This window comes from Lepidochelys kempii, chromosome 4 (assembly GCF_965140265.1).
Source record: "Lepidochelys kempii isolate rLepKem1 chromosome 4, rLepKem1.hap2, whole genome shotgun sequence".
Classification (NCBI taxonomy): domain Eukaryota; kingdom Metazoa; phylum Chordata; order Testudines; family Cheloniidae; genus Lepidochelys; species Lepidochelys kempii.
Window position 1 is genome coordinate 35,189,078 of NC_133259.1, and position 19,961 is coordinate 35,209,038.

Consider the following 19,961-nt stretch of genomic DNA (forward strand, 5'->3'; position numbering starts at 1 on the left):
AGTTTGTGAAAAGAACCAGCAGATTACAAAAAGAGGTAATTGATGAAAAAATTGCCCAGTTTGTTTATGCAACAGACTCTCCTTTCCGCATGATTGAGAACCCACACTTCATTAAGATGGTTCAGTCATTAAGACCAGGATACAGTCCACACAACAGAGCAGATGTCGCAGGCAAATTGCTGGATAAAGTGTATGAAAGAGAAATTGAGCAGTGTGCAAAAGGTCTAGAGGGTGAAATTGTTAACCTGAGCCTTGATGGATGGAGCAATGTCCACAATGATCCTGTTGTATATGCTTGTTTGACAACAGAAGAATGGAATGTCTTCCTTACAGAAACAATTGATACATCAGGAAATGTACACACAGCAGAATACTTACAAGAAGTAGAAGTAAAAGCTACAACAAACTGAAAAAAAATGCAAATGTCTAGTACGCAGCTTGGTCACAGACAATGCTGCAAATGTATCCAAGATGAGAAGAAATTATTTAGAAGAGAGTCCCAAGCTAGTAACATACAGTTGCAGTGCTCATTTGATGCACCTCCTAAGCCAAAGCCTTCAGTGTTCCAGAAAGAAAAGGCTAATGTTGTTGAAATTGCAAAATACTTCCCCAACAACCACTTTGCAGCAGCTGCTCTGAAAAAAAGTGGAGGAACCAAGCTAACTCTCCCACAAGATGTGTGCTGGAACTGAGGAGTGGACTGTTTTGAGCATGATATCAAGAACTGGCCTAATCTGATGACAGTTTGTGAACAAAATTGTGAAAAAATAGACGGCACTGTCACAGCCAAAGTTCTCAACATTGGGCTTCAGAGAAATGTTGAAGACATGGTGAGTACCCTGAAGCCTATTTCTGTAGCCTTGGACAAAATGCAGGAAAATAGCTGTTTTGTTGCTGACGCTGTTGAATCTGGAAGGAACTGAGATAGATCTTAAAAAGAGAAATATGCAATGACAGAGTTAAATTACAAGCATTAAAAAAACAAATGGGACAAGCACGATCTCCAGCTCATTTTCTTGCAAATATTCTCAATACTCAGTACCAGGGTCAAACCTCAACTGCTGAAGAGGAGGAGATGGCTCTGACATGGACATCCAGCAATCATCCCTCCATAATGCCAACTATAATAAACTTCAGATCTAAGGCTGAACCATTCAAGAAATATATGTTTGTTGATGATGTTTTAAAGAAAGTCACACCAGTGAACTGATGGAAGTCCCTGAAGCACTTGGATTCAGAGACTGTTGAAGTGATAATCTCACTTTTAACAGCAGTAGCTTCTTCTGCCGGTGTACAAAGAATATTTTCTTTCTTTGGACTAATTCATTCCAAATTGAGAAATCGTTTGGGACCTGAAAAAGAAGGAAAGCTTGTTTTTCTTTTCCAGATTATGAACAAGTGAAGATGACTGAGTTAGCTGCAGAAGCCAATATTTTAAGTTTCTCATGCTGACCTGCCTGACATAGTTGTTTTATATATAACTTTTGTATTGTATAATTTTTTTTAAATATTTCATTTAACTATTTTAGTTAAAAACAATTTTACAAAAACAAACCTGATTTTAAAAAACTTGAATGTTTAACTAAATTCAAAAATTCATATACTTGTTTTGTTAAAATATTATGTTTGCTGTTGAAGAAAAAAATCCAGAATATAACACGTTGCTTTTTTAGTTAAATAAAACAATTTAAATGTCTGTCTGGTGATGTTCTCCTCCTAATACAGCATTGCAAGAGCATCCTCCAACTATTAATGATTAACCTGTTGAACTGGAGATAGTTCACCTCCCAGTGAGTTCATAAATATCTGCTTCAATTACCTTTGGTAAATGAAATAATCAAACAATCATTCATTTTCTGATATAGCTGTAAAACTAATCTGAAAAGTTTTCAAAATAAATCACTTTAAAAATGTATAGTGTGTACCTTCTAAAAATGAAACCTAATCTATCTCTGAGTTGTGAAGAATATGCATTAAGGTTATAACAACCAACAAGAATGCACTTTTATGTAGAAATCCACGATTACATAGAGTCTTCCTGACTAGTCATTTAAATCAAATCCACTCTGTTGGGGTATGTCTCCTCATAAAATGTTCACTATTTAGTGGTTGTGTATATGGTACAGAAAATTTATCATAATACATGGACATGTGTTCACTAAAAAAACCTGTATGTAGTACCAAGTTCCAAACACAATATTGCTAACCTCCAATGTTAAACTATCATACGTCACTCCCTAAAATATCATGAGATTGCCTTAAAAATCATCAGATTTTTAAAAATAACGGGGATTACTTTTCTTTGCCATCTGGTGGTGGAACGTGTAAGAATCATGTTTTCAAGCTTTCCTTTGCAACTATGAGGGCTAGAAACTATTTTTTTTAAATGAACGCAGAGATCCTCGGGTAATAACAGAAGCTGGGAGCTTTAAATAAATAAATACATAAAAAAGGACCCACATTCAGTGTTCTAGTAAAATGCAGGTTTAATTATAAGAACCTAAGGCTCTGATTCGAAAGCATTTCTAGTCTGGACAGCACTTTAGCATGTGCTTAAACCTGTTGAAGATAAGCACGTGCTGAAGTGCAGTTTTGAAGAGGGATGGATTTAAGCATATGCTGAAGTGCTTTCGCTGAATTGATGATGCACCTCTGCATTCCGAACACAGTAGGAGTCTAGGAGCAGATTTTTAAAGGTACTTAGCTGTCTAAAGATACAAACAGGCACCTAGTGGGATTTTCTAAAGTGCTCAAGTGCTTAACTCATATTGATTTAAATGGGAGTGAAGTACTTTAGAAAATCCCACTAGGTTTCCATCTGTATCTTCAGGCACCTAATACCTTTAAAAATCTGTCCCTTCAGAGTCTTTTTTTTTGTCAGCCCTTACTATAAAGTCAAATTAAGATGTGTGCATGTGGAGGGGCCCTGCGAGTATAACTTCTGGGTCCTCAGGGTAACACACTCTCCAACAGGAATTCAGTATGCATTCTCCTCTGTACCTTGCCTATGTAAGGAGCGGGAAGCAGAAGAATGGGGAGGCAAGTGGCAGGTCTGCCCTTGCTCCTCATCCACACTATGGTTCCTATACAGGGGTGTAAACATTGTTCCCTCTATGCCATCCTCCTTGTCCTGGCCCAACTACAACCTGTTCTGTAGTTTAAGATAAAACAGCTACAGTTTAAAAAGAAAGAGCAAGAAACCTGTTAGCCAGGTAGCTTGCCCTCTGTTTACTTGAATATTGTAACAATTTATTTGAGAGCTAGTTGGAGTTCTACAATTCAGGTTAAAAATCAGGATGAGAGGTTTTCTACCTCCATTATTAAGAACAGCAGTTTTCCAGTGGTTGGAGCAAAATGGGCATCCTGGTTTCCATTCCCAGCTCTGCCACAGACTTTGTTTGTCACCTTGGTCACATCACATTCAGCCTGATTTTCTGAGCACTGGCAGTTCCCACTAACCTCAGCTGCAGTTCTGAACACCAGGCCTGTAACCTCAATTCCTTAATTCCCTCCTCCGCCCCTCCCCAGTATCACCAGGATAATAATAGCTACGTCACAGGGATGTTGTGAAGCTCAATTAATGTTTGTGAAACCTCTTAAGATCCTTGGATGAAAGAATCCAGGACTGCAAGTGCAAAATATAATTTTTATCCATCAGTAATTACTGTGAAAAACATATTTCACAGCAGCCTCATACTTCAATATTTTTATTTTTTTATGTAGTGAATAAAATAATCATTATTTTTATAAGTTGATGAGGACTGCCTATTAGACTTATTTCTCATAAAATTTTAATGATTGTTAAGAAATCCTTACCATGTTCTAATATTTGTACTCTATGTTCATGCTGGCTCAATTAGTCATCTGTATTATTTTTTCAGATTAAAGTTTCTTTCATCTCAGTTTAACTAATCATGGAAATTTTCTATTAAAAAGACTTTTTTTAAAACACTAAAAAATTACTATATCTCCTTGGGTAATAGAGAGGGAGAGGGATATGCAGTGGTTTGAGCATTGCCCTGCTAAACCCAGGGTTGTGAGTTCAATCCTCGAGGGGGCCATTTATGGATCTGGGCTAAAAATTAGGGATTGGCCCTGCTTTGAGCAGGGGGTTGGACTAGATGACCTCCTGAGGTCCCTTCCAACCCTGATATTCTATGATTGAATGATTTGACACTATACGCAACCCAAAAAGCAATAAACGATGCATTTAAAGTTTCACGAACAGAAGGTAGAAAATACAAAACCCAGAAATATCAAGCAAGTCACATATCTAAATATTGTCCCATATAATCCCCAAGGATTAATATAGTGGGGAAAAAGGATGAAGCTGTAATATTTTATAGAGTGATAGTCACATAATTTTGGATTTGGATTTAATGCATATATCCAGGTGAAAAGTCTGAATATGTTGTGATGTAATTTAATTTGTATTTTCTGAGTTAAAAAAAAACACAACAGAGAGGGAAACAAACATTTCATATTATATATAAGGGGGGAGGGGGGGGGCGCAGCAAAATTGTTGTCCCAAACATTTACACATGAGAGAGAAAGAAACCAACCTATATTTTAGCTTTTAACCCTCTCAATCCCATGGAGTTTAACATGCTACAGCTGCAGTTTCTTTCAGAAAATCAGGTTTTTTTGCAGAGGAAAATGAAGAAAATATGCATTTTTTTTCAACTAGCAGGGGTTTCCCTGGGAGTTCCTGGTTTAACAAGGTGATGGGAGAGGGAGTTTGTTGTTATAGAGGACCAGAGATGGAACTTGGGACCCTGGCCAAAGGCCGGGAGAACGGATACCCCAGCGACTGGTGACTGGGAGGCCCAGTTCGGACACCACAGCTGGGAGGACAATGAGCTGCAGACAGAGGACCCTGGTGACCTGACCAGCCGGTTCCAGCCAGTGGGGAACAAAGGATGGCTGAGAGGAGAGGAGGCCCAGGCAACACTGTTTACCTGGACAGAAGATAAAGAACAGAGACGGGGCTTGGGGACAGGTGATATTGGATGCCCAGCTGGAAAGCGCAGGGTCGCTGGACTGGAGATAGAACAGGGGAGACTTAGATGTACAGTGCTGAGGGAGGCCAGGCCTGAGGGCCCTGAGAGTCTCCTATGCTGTGTTCAGATGCTCGATAAACACTTCTGCTTTACACTAGCTGAGAGTCGCTCCAGTCTACAGAACAGGACTGCATTATTCCCTCTGGGAGTGGAGGCCCCGGGGATCCAGAACGAGTGGACTCCCTGAGGGGCCCCACGGTGAGAGACAGGAGTGCTAAAGGTTTAGAGTGGTGCAGCTCCAGGAGGTGGAGGGGCTTAACCCCCAAGAGAGAGTGGACCCCCTAGAAGGGCGTCACACTGGAGGGGGTTCTTCCCCACGGACAGTACGGGGCCAAGAGTGGGCGTGACCTGTGAGTCCGTGACACTTTCCCCAAACCTGAGCAAGAGCTCCGTGAAGCTTGAAAGCTTGTATTGTCCACCAAGAGAAGTTGGTCCAATAAAAGATATTACGTCACCTACCTTCTGTCTCATATCCTGGGCCCAACATAGCTACAACAACACTGCAAATTTGTATACCAACAGGCAGCCTTCTATATAACACGGGGGAGATTCACAAAGGCACAACTGACTTTCACTAGGAGCCTAAATACCTTTCATGCCTTTGCAAATCTTCCCCAGTTTGGAACAAATGGATAAACAGTAAAGTCCCCAGGACCAGATGGTATTCATTCAAGAGTTCTGAAGGAACTCAAATATGAAACTGCAGAACTACTAACTGAGGTATGTAACCAATCACTTAAATCAGCTTCTATACCAGATGACTAGAGGACAGCTAATGTGACAAAAAAAACCCCAAACAAATAAAACAAAAAAAACCCCATGTTCCAGAGGTGATCCTGGCAATTAAGGGTTGATAAGCATAACTGCAATACCAGGTAAATTGGTTGAAATTATAGTACAGAACTGAATTATCAGACAAACAGATAAAGATGACTTGTTGGGGAAGAGTCTACACCGCTTTTGTAATGGGAAATCATACCTCACCAATCTATTAGAATTTTTTGAGAGGGGTCAACAAAGATGTGGACAAAGGTGATCCAATGGATATATTGTACTTGGACTTTCAGAAAGTCTTTGACAAGGTCCCTCACCAAAGGCTCTTAAGCAAACTAAGCAATCATGGGATAAGAGGGAAGATTCTCTCATGGATCAGTAACTGGTTAAAAGACAGGAAACAAGGGGTAGACATAAATGGTCAGTATTCACAATGGAGAGAGGTAAATAGCAGGGATGTATATTGGGACCAGTGCTGTTCAACATCTTCACACATGATCTGGAAAAAAGAATAAAAAGTGAGGTGGCAAATTTTTCAGATGATAGAAAATTACTCAAGATAGTTAAGTCCAAAGCAAACTGTGAAGAGTTATAAAGGGATCTCACAAAATTGGGTGATTGCATTTATCAGCATTGAATTTCATCTGCCATTTTGTTGCACAAAGTAATGAAAAGTAATGCATATTGGAAAACTACACATTGAGCCCGATGATCTAGCCAGCTTTCTATCCACCTTATAGTGCATTCATCCAATCCATACTTTTTTAACTTGCTGGCAAGAATACTGTGGGAGACCGTATCAAAAGCTTTGCTAAAGTCAAGATATATCATGTCCACAGCCTTCCTCATATCCACAGAGCCAGTTATCTCATCACAGAAGGCAATTAGGTTGGTCAGGCATGACTTGCCCTTGGTGAATCCATGTTGACTGTTCCTGATAATCTTCCTCTTCTCCAAGTGCTTCAAAATGGATTCCTTGAGGACCTGCTCCATAATTTTTCCAGGGACTGAGGTGAGGCTGACCGGTCTGTAGTTCCCTGGATTCTCCTTCTTCCCTTTTTTAAATATGGGCACAATATTTGCCTTTTTCCAATCATCCAGGACCTTCCCTGATCAGTATGAGTTTTCAAAGATAATGGACAATGGCTCTGCAATCACATCAGCCAATTCCCTCAGCAACCTCTAATACATTAGATCTGAACCCATGGACTTGTGCATGTCCAACTTTTCTAAATAGTCCTTAATCTGTTCTTTCACCACTGAAGGCTGCTCACCTCCTCCCCATACTGTGCTGCCCAGTGCAGCAATCTGGGAGCTGACCTTGTCTGTGAAGACTGAGGCAAAAAAGCATTGAGTACTTCAGCTTTTTCCACATCATCTGTCACTAGGTTGCCTCCCCGATTCAGTAAGGATCCCACACTTTTCCTGACCACCTTCTTGTTGCTAACATACCTGTAGAAACCCTTCTTGTTACCCTTCACATCCTCCCCCTAGCTGCAACTCCATTTGTGCTTTGGCTTTCCTGAATACACTCCTGAACGCTTGAGCAATATTTTTATACTCCTCCCTAGTCATCTGTCCAAGTTTCTACTTCTTGTAAGCTTCCTTTCTGTGTTTAAGCTCACCGAAGATTTCTCTGTTAAGCCAAGCTGTTTGCCTGCCATATTTGCTATTCTTTCTGTACATCGGGATGGTTTGTTCCTGCACCCTCAATAAGGCTTCTTTAAAATACAGCCAGCTCTCCTGGACTCCTTTCCCCCTCATATTAGTTTCCCAGGGGAGTCTGCCCATCAGTTCCCTGAGGGAGTCAAGGTCTACTTTTCTGAAGTCCAGGGTCCGTATTCTGCTGCTCTCCTTTCTTCCTTTTGTCAGGATCCTGAATTCAACCATATCATGGTCACTGCTCCCCAGGTTGCCACCCACTTCTACTTCCCCTACTAGTTCTTCCCTGTTCGGGAACAGCAGGTCAAGAGGAGCATGGCCCCAAGTTGGTTCCTCCAGCACTTGCAGGAGGAAGTTGTCCCCAATACTCTCCAAAAACCTCCTGGATTGTCTGTGCACTGCTGTTTTGCTCTCCCAGAAGATATCAGGGTGATTGAAGTAACCCATGAGAACCACGGCCTGTGATCTGGAAACTTCTGTTAGTTGTCCGAAGAAAGCCTTGTGTACCTCATCCTCCCGGTCTGGTGGTCTACAGCAAATGCCCACCACAACATCACCCTTGTTGCTCTCACCTCTAAACTTAACTCAAAGACTCAACAAGTTTTTCTCCAGTTTCATATTATAGCTCTGAGCAATCATACTACTCCCTTAGATTCATATTAGAAATGAGATGATGAAGTTGGGGGAGGATAAGGTAGAAGTCTATAAAATCAGGAACAGTATGGAGCAAGTGAATAAGGAAATGTTATTTGTCCCTTTGCACACCACAAGAAACAGGGGTCACCCAATTAAATCAATAGGTAGCAGGTTTAAAACAGCCATACTTCTTCACACAATGCACAGTCCGCCTTTGGAACTCATTGCCAGGGGATGGATCACTTGAAAATTGCCCTGTTCTTTTGCTCCTTTTGAAGCACCTGGCATTACCCACTGTCAGAAGACAGGATAATGCACTTGATGTAACATTGGTCTGATCCATTAGGGACATTTTTATGTGCTTATGTTCACAGACTTATAGAGATAGTGTCCTATAGTTCTGCATTAATCAACCACCCCTCGCCCCAAACTACCTACGTTGGTATAGTCAGTACATACAGCGTGAGCTAAGTAGTGATCTTTGTCATGTATTCAAATAGTAGCTGACAACAGGAGACATGTATTTTCTCAAGAATCAATTAACCATGTTTCTCACCAGAAGTGGGCACATACTGTAAAATGAGTACGTTTTCACAGTCTCATGTCACTGAGGCATCTTGGAATCTGTCCCTGCCCTTTGTGAGTTTGGTTGTCTAACTGAACTGGGTTTTCATGGCTGTCTCATTTGATCATCATTACAAAACTCAGTATATAATACAATTAGATTAACAACATACTCTTAATGCATGCATACCGGATTCCTAAATATTTAAAGGTTCAACTTTTCAAGGAGTGGAGTCCTACAATTTTCAGCACAGCATTCAGAGCTTTTATTTGCTTAAACATTATTTTTTAAATATACTTGAACAAGCATATTATAAGCCAAAATGGGGTTGGCCCAAAAGTCTAGCAGCAGCACACTGAGATACCACAAAAGATATTTGAGACTAACTCAAGCTTCTGACTAGCAAGGAATGAGAAGTGTCATGAAAACTCTGCTCTCAGACTCTGGGAGAATGAAGACTCTTGTACCACTCTGAAGCAAGCAACCCACCTGGCCAGTACAGCAACAGCATTGTTAATCTCTTAAGTAAATTGCATTGAGCTCTGACTGGAGGGATGGTTGCTGCAAAACAAAGCTTATGGGAAAGGGGTTGGGAGAAAGAAGGAAAAAAAACCACAGGAACTCTTGGGCTTAAGATAGAGTCAGAGGGACACTCCAGTGAGGAAATGCAATAAGGGCCTGATCCATCTACCACTGGCTTCAATGAGCATTAGATCAGGTCCTAACTGAATTTATACATTGCTTTTATTGACTTCTTCCAGATAAATTTTGATGGGGACTAGTTCACCTTACCTCCATGACAACTCACCTGTATTTGGCCTTGTTAAATAAGAAGAGTATTTGTATATGCTTTTATGCACTCTACAGGTTTCATGCAAGATGAGAAGGAATTCTCAAAAAATTGACTTAAGAATGATAATGCTGCATGATGGGAGAAATAATTACTTCACCATCTCATGATCCCTTGAAGGTACTTTTTAAAAAAAAAAAAATTACTGTCTAGAGTCCTAATGAATTTTAATCACTCTCAGAGAATGGAAATGTTCTGTAGCTGCAGATTGCAATATCAAAAACTTGCCCCATCCAATATACCAAATGCAGAGAATACCAGGTGCCACACTAACTTTCAGCACTTGCAGTCTTTGTGGTTTGGGAAGAAGGAAGAAGCCTAGGAGTAACAAGAAAGTGGAACACTAAATTATTATATTGAGAAATATAGTACATCCTGAGACAATTAAAAAAAGAAAGCCATGATCTGACATATTTCTTCTTGAAATACATAAGCTGGATTTGGTTGTGCGTTTTGCAAGTGAAAACATTTCATGCTGACTCCTTAGTTCTATGCTTAGGAACACAGCATAGTCACATAGTTCCCCCCCTCTTTTTATAGCAGTACATAACTGTTTGTGAATTAAAAGTCTTTGAACTATATTTCCCTGATCCATTAAATGAATTTCAGTTGTCTTCTTGCAGTTATACTCCATGTGCTATTGCAGACTCATTATCCTTTATTGTCAACAGACAGTAATCCTTCTCCCCCCCCCCCGCACAAAAAAACAAACCAAAACAAAAGAAAACCAAGCCAACTCTGATGCCTCAACTTGCAGCACAATAAACTCTCCTCTTGCTGGTGTTAATATATGGTTTGCATAAAAAACAGCTGCAGATGCACTGTATATGTCGTGTTTGTGCATGTTTCATGAAAGGCTTAGAAGTGAGAACAGCTAGAGCAACCTAGAAAGATTTTCCTCTCAGGTGCTTTGGGTCATCTCTCCTTAATGAGACAGTAAAAAAGGGTGTGTAACAGAGCACAGGAGTGAACACTGCACTCTGAACACTCATAAACCAATTAGTTTCCCCAGAGAAAGATGATTGAGATAATTAGATAATCAGGTTGGCAGGCTGGATGACATAAAGAGTCAATTAGCCCATCAACCTAGAAGGTTAAAGGACCTCCTCAGGACCTCTGCTCCTCTCTGGTCCTGAGGAGGTCCGAAAGCACAGAGGATATTTTAAACAGACGGTTGCACAGGGACTTTAGTGGTATAGGTGGAGGGAACTCAAATAAATAGCACTGTGAATGCACAACCAGTGGAGTCCATGCAGTTTCTGCAAGGCAAGAAGACAGGAGCAATAGTCCACCCTGTTACCTGGGGTGAGAACCTCGATCATTAGAACCTGATTCTGCAGTGAAAAGCATCTGGGTATGTGGATCTGTTCATGCAGATCTCATGCAGACTGGAGCTTTAGGTCACAACAATGGTTTTGAGGCCGTTTGATTCCTCCCCTACTTCTCACTTCTCACTTCCCACTCTTCATTTCTTTTTAAAGTGATGAAGTCCTATGGATGTTGTGCAAAAACAGCAGTGTGTATCTCAGAGTATTCGATAAAGTCCATCACCATAGTCTCTGAGCACTGCACGGGTAAATTAGATCCGTATTGACTAAACTTCACAGAATGCTCTGCTCTTCTCTGGTTCTAAAAAGCTCTCTTTTCCCATCTTCCCCCACCTATCATCATCATCATACCTTCTTTATTGAAGAGGCACATCTAGAAGTTACAACCAGATGCCGTTATAACATCCCTAACTCAGCAACACTGGTATGACCTGAACCCGAGTAGCATTCTTCAACAAAGTATGAAACAACTGGTCAAAATGATTAAACACGCCTCCAATTGGATGTGTTGACTTGTTTCCAACACTTCTTTGTACCCCTCTCGCTCAAAACTGGTTTGTTACTATTCAAATTTCCTTATAAACTTACACATCATCTGTATTTGAAGAGCTTATGGGGTGAAATAATAGATACAGCCTCCCTGTGCCTGATACAGAGGGACTCTGAATCAAGGTAAATGTGGTATCTTGAGGACTGTGTTGGAATTGCAAGGTACCACTGTAAGAGCCTGGGGAAGGCCAGTGTAGCAAAGCATAGGAGCAGAGCCAGTTTAAAGCAAGATGGGGGTGCATCATGTGTCTGCCTTAGGGAGCAGCCTATTTCTCTCTCTCTGTTTTTGCGTTCTGGTGCATCATCATTCTGAATTCCTTGAGGACCTGCTCCATGATTTTTCCAGGGACTGAGGTGAGGCTGACTCGCCTGTAGTTCCCCGGATCCTCCTCCTTCCCTTTTTTAAAGATAGACACTACATAATGGATAGATGTGGTGGTGCTTTTCCCCCAAGGCCATACCTGCTCAATGTGCTAAAAGCACTTTTCAGACAGTCACAGTAACTTATTTTTAGGGAGAGGAAAGTTGATGACAACTTGGGGAGCTCCAGCAGGGTACATTTATGCAGTCTCTGAATATAGATATTTTGGCATTCTGACAACACTAACATCACAAAATTCTTGCAGCCAACAAAATGAAAAATATGTTTTTCCTGCATTTCGTGCTCTTCTAACTGAATATCAGCATAACAGAATATCTTTCTGATACTTCTAGGCTATGATCTCTTGGAATGAAAAAAAGACAGATATTGTTAAGCTTTCCCCAAAGTTGCACTCACTGTATTTGTAATTTCTAAAGAATGTTAATGAGACAGCAAAAGTAAATAAGAACAAAACATAACCTGGTTTGAAAGCAGAGGATCACAAATGGGTGTCTACCACAGAGCTTCCTGAAACAGCTCTGAAAAGAAGCCTTTTAAATCAGTTTTCTGAACAAGAGAAAGCACCTAAAGAGTGCTCTATTCTTTATAAAAGACAAAAATATATATGGTTTCAGAGGAACAGCCGTGTTAGTCTGTATTCGCAAAAAGAAAAGGAGTACTTGTGGCACCTTAGAGACTAACCAATTTATTTGAGCATGAGCTTTCGTGAGCTACAGCTCACTTCATCAGATGTTTACCGTGGAAACTGCAGCAGACTTTATATACACACAGAAATCATGAAACAATACCTCCTCCCACCCCACTGTCCTGCTGGTAATAGCTTATCTAAAGTGATCAACAGGTGGGCCATTTCCAGCACAAATCCAGGTTTTCTCACCCTCCACCCCCCCACACAAATTCACTCTCCTGCTGGTGCTAGCCCATCCAAAGTGACAACTCTTTACATAATCAAGTCGGGCTATTTCCTGCATAGATCAAGGTTTTCTCACATCCCCCCCACCCCCATACACACACAAACTCACTCTCCTGCTGGTAATAGCTCATCTAAACTGACCATTCTCCAGGTTTAAATCCAAGTTAAACCAGAACATCTGGGGGGGGGGGGGGTAGGAAAAAACAAGAGGAAACAGGCTACCTTGCATAATGACTTAGCCACTCCCAGTCTCTATTTAAGCCTAAATTAATAGTATCCAATTTGCAAATGAATTCCAATTCAGCAGTTTCTCGCTGGAGTCTGGATTTGAAGTTTTTTTGTTTTAAGATAGCGACCTTCATGTCTGTGATTGCGTGACCAGAGAGATTGAAGTGTTCTCCGACTGGTTTATGAATGTTATAATTCTTGACATCTGATTTGTGTCCATTTATTCTTTTACGTAGAGACTGTCCAGTTTGACCAATGTACATGGCAGAGGGGCATTGCTGGCACATGATGGCATAGATCACATTGGTGGATGTGCAGGTGAACGAGCCTCTGATAGTGTGGCTGATGTTATTAGGCCCTGTGATGGTGTCCCCTGAATAGATATGTGGGCACAATTGGCAACGGGCTTTGTTGCAAGGATAAGTTCCTGGGTTAGTGGTTCTGTTGTGTGGTATGTGGTTGTTGGTGAGTATTTGCTTCAGGTTGCGGGGCTGTCTGTAGGCAAGGACTGGCCTGTCTCCCAAGACTTGTGAGAGTGTTGGGTCACTTTGGATGGGCTAGCACCAGCAGGAGAGTGAATTTGTGTGGGGGGGTGGAGGGTGAGAAAACCTGGATTTGTGCTGGAAATGGCCCACCTGTTGATCACTTTAGATAAGCTATTACCAGCAGGACAGTGGGGTGGGAGGAGGTATTGTTTCATGATTTCTGTGTGTATATAAAGTCTGCTGCAGTTTCCACGGTAAACATCTGATGAAGTGAGCTGTAGCTCACGAAAGCTCATGCTCAAATAAATTGGTTAGTCTCTAAGGTGCCACAAGTACTCCTTTTTTTTTTTTTTTTAAAAATATATATGGTATCTCATACAGTACCTCATCCTGTCACCAGACGAAATGCCTGCTTCCACTCACTCCCTGAGGAATGTGCTTTCAAAATTCCACTTCTTCTGACTCAATAACTCCCACTTCAGAACTCTTTCCAATTATGGAGACATCTTCCAGCTGCTTTTGTAAACAGTGTTTGATAGCCTGGTGTTACCTGCAATTAGTTTATTTTCTGGAGGCTACAGGAAACAAAGCTATGTCTGCACACTACAGTTTTCTGTGTCAGGATGGTCTGGCAGTTAAAGCAATAATGTGAGTTCTGTTCCTGGATCTGCCAGACCTTCTGTGTGACCCAGGGCAAGTTTCTCTGTGCCATAGTTACCCTATCTGGGACTGGGGAGACTACATATTTACTTTTTTCCCCACACAGTGTTGTAAGTTTTAGTCTATTGATGTTTATAAAGCTCTGTGGCATGTTTGAGAAGGTGCCATAAAAGACTCAAATATTATTAGTGAGATCTACTTTAACACCAAAGGAGCCATGATTTACACAATACCTCAATCACCTGTGGGTGAACACTTTTCAAAAAGTGATCTCTCTATATCTGACCTATCAGTCCTCCTCCTCAAAAGGAAATCAGTGCAACACTTTCAAAAGAAAAGGAGTACTTGTGGCACCTTAGAGACTAACTAATTTATTTGAGCATAAGCTTTCGTGAGCATCCGATGAAGTGAGCTGTAGCTCACGAAAGCTTATGCTCAAATAAATTTGTTAGTCTCTAAGGTGCCACAAGTACTCCTTTTCTTTTTGCGAATACAGACTAATACGGTTGCTACTCTGAAACATTCAAAAGAGGAGCCTAAGAGCTTAAATTTATTACTCTGCTGGACACCAAAAATCATGAACAACCTGTAATCTATAACCCCCTCTTTTTTGTCCTGTGCCTGCACAGGTGTTAATGGGCCACTCTACCTTAAATGGTCCCTTATAATATGTGCTAACTACCTATACTAAACAATCTGTTCCACCTTGCACATTGCTGTGAAGCTGGGAGTTCCCTTCCCAGACCTGAAGAGCTCGGTGTGTGTCTCTTAAGCTTGTCTCTCTACCCAACAGAAGTTGGTCCAATAAAAGATATTACCTCACCATCCTTGTCTTCCACAATTTCAAATGCTATTCTGAAAACTTCTATTAAATAGTCACAAATAATATACTTTCTTGTCAATATCCCCCTGAAAATGACTTCAGAATCTTCCTTACTTAGGTCCCAGTTTGTGACTTTCCTTTCGATGATGCAAAATGGAATAAGGGGAGTATGCATCAGCCCTCCAACTGTGCAGTTTAGCTGCATCACTATTCTGTAGGTGAGGAGAGAGCTCTGAGAGGCTGCTACTTCTCCTCCACGTTGGAGGTTAGGGAGTAGAGTGGAATCTTGGCTGGATTCACCAACATGCAGGCGGGAAAGCTGTTTACTATAGAAAGGCTTAGTATCACATTACTTCCCTAATGGAGGAAGGCTCCAACTCACATGCCCTCCCTTGTTACTGGGCCAGTGCATCCACATGCCCTTCTTTGCAAATGGTGAGATGTAAAGTCTCAATCTTGCCCCTCTTGCTTCGAATTCCCTTGCATTACCTCCCACCTTTGGAAAGTAAGTCATGACCTATTTTTTCCTCCCTTTCTGAAATAATTACTTCCTTGAGGTGGTGCCGATTCAGAAGCAGAAAGAGAAATACAGATGTTGTGATCATCATCATTTGCAGAGACATCATAATTAGGATTGTGTCATACATGCCAGATAGTTGATACATTTAAAAAAAAAAAAAAGGCAGGTAATTCTCTCTGGATAGATTCTCTGCTCTGCCAAGTTCATGATGCACCACCTATATGGCTCATTGTGAACTTAAAGCATCCTGAGATTTAGCCTGAAGCAGTCCCCATATAGGTGGAATCTCCACCAGTACATAGCTGGCAGAGGTGGGTCCCCTGCCTCCTGCATCAGCTCTGCTGCCTCTTGTGCCAGAACCTTCAACTCCAGCAGAAGAGAGAAAGGGGAGAGGGCATCGTGACTGCAGAGAAGAGGAGAGAGGCAAGGGGTGGTGGAAGGAAGCTCTATTATACTTGATTCTCCAGCAGCATAAGCTAAAGCTGTCCTGGGCAACTGAGAATCAAGGCACTGTGACAGCTCTGTGGAAGCCTTCACTCTCCACCGCATTGAAGCAGAGCTCAGATACAGTGAAAAATCAAATCCTCCACATCTGTTTATACCTAATGAAGGGCGGTGGTGGTGATGGTATGTGTGTGTGTGTGTACGTGGGGGAGGGGGTGGTTCCCAGTCCAGCAGATGAGTATGTCATCTGAATAGAGTCAGCCCTTCACAGAGCTGCTGCACCTGTATAGTTCTGTGTTTGCACTTTTTGAATCGAATACTTCATCCAGACAGACAGTGAAGTTCTTAGAAGAAAAGTATAGATGCAAAGTTATTCCAGTATTTACTCTTGTAAAAGCCGCAGTTGATTGGAGGAAGTGTAAAAGTTACACATACAAAATCAAGGTCAAGAAACGTACGTCAAGGATGTAAAGTAAATACATTCAGGAGGAAGGCCAACTAGGCCACATTTTTTTAAACTCCTGCTTTGCTTGGTGAATGTAGAACTTAATATACTAGTGGTTATAGACCTAAGCCTGCAAACCCTTCCTCAGATGATTACTACTTACTCATACACCTAGTTCCAGGGACATACCAATGGTTTTGCAGGCTTGGGCCCTTTGTTGTTAAAAGCATTCCATAACAATGGTTCAAGGTCAAGCTGGAAGGGCATGACCTTCCAAAGTAGGGTCTTGCAGGGATCATTTCTAGGTCCAGTCAGTTCTGTTCAATATCATCATCAGTGATTTAGGTAATGGCATAGAGCGTACACTTACAAAGTTTGCAGATGATCCCAAGCTGGGAGGGGTAGCAAGAGCTTTAGAGGATAGAATTAAAATTCAAAACAATCTGGACAAACTGGAGAACTGGTCTGAAGTAAATAGGATGAAATTCAATAAGGACAAATGCAAAGTACTCCACTTAGGAAGAATCAGTTGCACACATACATAATGCCTAGGAAGGAGTGGAGGTGGATTACCAGGAGCGCTGGGAGACCTCTCTCCCAGTGCTCATGTGTGACCACACTCGCACTTTAAAGTGCTACCGTGGAAGAATTCCCACAACAGCGCTTTGAAGTTTCCAGTGTAGCCATGCCCTTACAGTACTATATAAGTGAGTTTGAATAATAATGTTAAGAATTCTACCCTGTTACACCAACATAAATCTAGAGTAACACCAATGATTTCAGTGAAATTACCGAGTGGCTGACTTTGGCCCAATAGCTGGATATTTTGAATTAACATAAAAGAACACCCTAGGCAATAGGCCAGTACGGCATACCAGTAAGAAGTGGCCTCCGGTACCGGCCCATACACAGTTGATGTTAAAGAGCTGCCACAGCAGTGCTTTAACGTTGCTGCCCCTTTTGCCCCTCCCCCTCGGGCCACCGACAGAGGAGGGCTAAAGGGGCAGCTGTCCCAGGGCCCGGCGATTTAAAAGGGCCTGGGGCTCCTGACCAGCACAGCGGCTTGAGCCCCGGACCCTTTAAATCACCACCAGAGCCCCAGGTGGCATGGGCCGGGCAGCATGGAAGGGCTGGCTGGTGAAAGCTGACCCACAGCCCCGCCCCTTCTTCCCGAGGCCCCACCCCTTCTGAGGGCCCGGAGCTGGCCCCCCGTAGCGATAAGTCTTTTATATTACTTTCACCCCTGACCCTACAAGAAATAAAGACAAAACGCTGTGATCCAGAAATGGGAATTCCTGCCTGAATGGTAGTTCTTGGCCTCTTTGAATGAGGTGGATGCAGTGGAAGAGGTTGAAGAATTCCTTTTCAAAAGTCTATCATGACATAACGTTGGTGTTTTCATTTCTGCAAAAGACTTAACTTATTATGAGATAGGAGGTAGAAAATGTACTCTTTGAAAGAGTGAGTAGGGGAACCCACCATGCACCATTTAAAGTGGGGTCTGCTACTTACTCCTTAAGTCAAATGCTTTTCTTCCTGATGACAGGTGATGATGCCATTTTGAGGGACACAGTCCAAATGAAGACAAAGGTCACATTGCTAATAAACACAGTGACAACTTAAAGTAGAGCAGGGGTTCTCAAATTGGAGGTTGTGACTCCTCGGGGGGGGCAGGGGCACAAGGTTATTACATGGGGTTTGCGAGCTGCCAGCCTCCACTCCCAAACCCTGCTTCACTTCCAGCATTTATAATAATGTTCAATATAAAAAAAGTGTTTTTAATTTAGAAAGGGGGTCACACTCAGAGGCTTGCTGTGTGAAAGGGGTCACCAGTATGAAAGTTTGAGAACCACTGGAGCAGAGGAAACACCTGCGTTAAGTCTGATCCCTAATCTCTGGAAATCTAATGAGACCCAATAGACATTTGACAAAAACTCTTATCTTTTAAATCTCCATAGATAGCTGCTTGCAAGAAGAACTGCCAGCTGCAAAAAGATCTTTTATGAGTTTTTTCAGGATGTTGCTCCATGGAAGCCCCCTCCTTCTATTGAGATAGTGGTCCCTGAAGTTGTTCTGTGCTCATTAAGGATGAAATTCATTTCTGTGCAAAGGGCCAGCACCTATACATTGCTTATGGCTTGCTTTGATGTGATGTGGTTTGATATGATGAGACAGATAGCACGGATGAATTAAAACTGAGAGTACCAGAGCACTGGTGTGTTAATGTGGTTGAACAATAATGGGCTAGTATATGGAAATTAGCAGTGGTTGCAAGTGATTCATGATTTTCTTGCTCTTTAGCATTTGCATTTTTGTGAGGAAATACATTTGAACAGCCTTATCGCTAAGGGACAGAATGAGTCCTTGTCCCAGGAGAAGCCCCAGGAATAAACAATGAGTCAGAGTCAAAATCCTGCCCTGCTTGTTGGAGGAAATAAGTTACTGCAGCTTCACTCAATCTACCTTCCTTACTTTGTGCCCACCCAGCTCTGCTGGCTGGAGCGCTGACGATAGGAAGGGGGGGCGGGGGGATGGGAGAGAGAGGGGAGGTCATTAAAGTGAATCACAAACTGGCCCTAAGTAAATGAGGGTATTTTTGTTTGTGTTGGGAAATGAACAAAGTTTACTCTGAACTATAGAGTTGCTTCTAACATCTAAAGACGATACTGATATTTAAAACACCCACTATCAGTACTGTCAAACTATCTATGCATACTATTAATTCAGAAGAACGATTGCATTTGAAGCATGTTATGTCAGAATGCATCTATGCCATCCGTTTTCTGCAGGCTATAATGCCACGAGCTAAGAGGATGGGTTACTTGTTACTGTGTTTGCAAAACAAGAACCACGTAGACCCGGGGGGGAAAAAAGAACTAACCAACTGTAAACCAAAAAACAATCTTCCCCATCCCCTGAGGCCTTTATCTGAAAACATTTTGCTTAAGAAATGAAGCTTAAAAGAGTTACCAATACAAAGAACTACATAGGAAAATATTTTACCTACAGCTTGATCCAAAGCTTAAAATATAATAAATGCCTGAGCAGTAAGAAAGGAAGACAATTGGTTTATATTTATATTTCATATGGAATATATCTAAAAGGTAAAATACATATAGCCACATGCCCCCATTCACTCTGCTTTCTTAATGGTTCACTTTGCTGAGCAACAAGAACAGAGATACAGAGACAACAACAGAAAAAGAGCCAAGCTGAGTAGTTTGATGTTTAAATAGTTCCTTTCCATAAAATGACAAGCTCCACCCCGCTAATGGAACATTGGCTATACAAGCCAAGTCCAACAAACCTGGTCATTGTTTAGAGCATTCTGCAGCAGGATACTGTAGATGTGAATAAAACATCTGCTTTCCTAAAAACACCTCTCATATCAGGTTGCAAATCAAGGTGTAATAGATTTCATTATCAGGACCAGATCTAGGCACCAGCAAAGCAAGCACGTGCTTGGAGCAGCACAATTCCAGGGGCAGCATTCCGCGCCCCCCCCCCTTTTTTTTTTTGCTTGGGCAGTTGTGCTCTCGGAGCATAGGGCGGTAAAAAACCTAGAGCCGGCCCTGTTCACTATATAGCAAATACAAGCTGGAAGCAACAGAAGAACTGATTCCAGAACTTGTAGTAA

General features: G+C 41.7%; 1 protein-coding gene across 2 annotated transcripts in view; it reads right to left on the bottom strand.

The window, feature by feature from the left end:
* The window catches only part of ARSJ (arylsulfatase family member J), a 54,341-nt gene that overhangs the window by 18,181 nt on the left and 16,199 nt on the right, over positions 1–19,961 (bottom strand). The window contains exon 1 of one of the 2 annotated variants that reach the window (XM_073340973.1): positions 13,817–13,856. The exons of the other annotated variant lie outside the window; for it this stretch is intronic. Coding sequence (XP_073197074.1) covers positions 13,817–13,821 — 5 coding nt within the window. The 5' untranslated portion in view covers positions 13,822–13,856. Of the gene's footprint in view, positions 1–13,816; positions 13,857–19,961 lie in introns of those variants that run through there. 2 annotated transcript variants of the gene reach the window in all.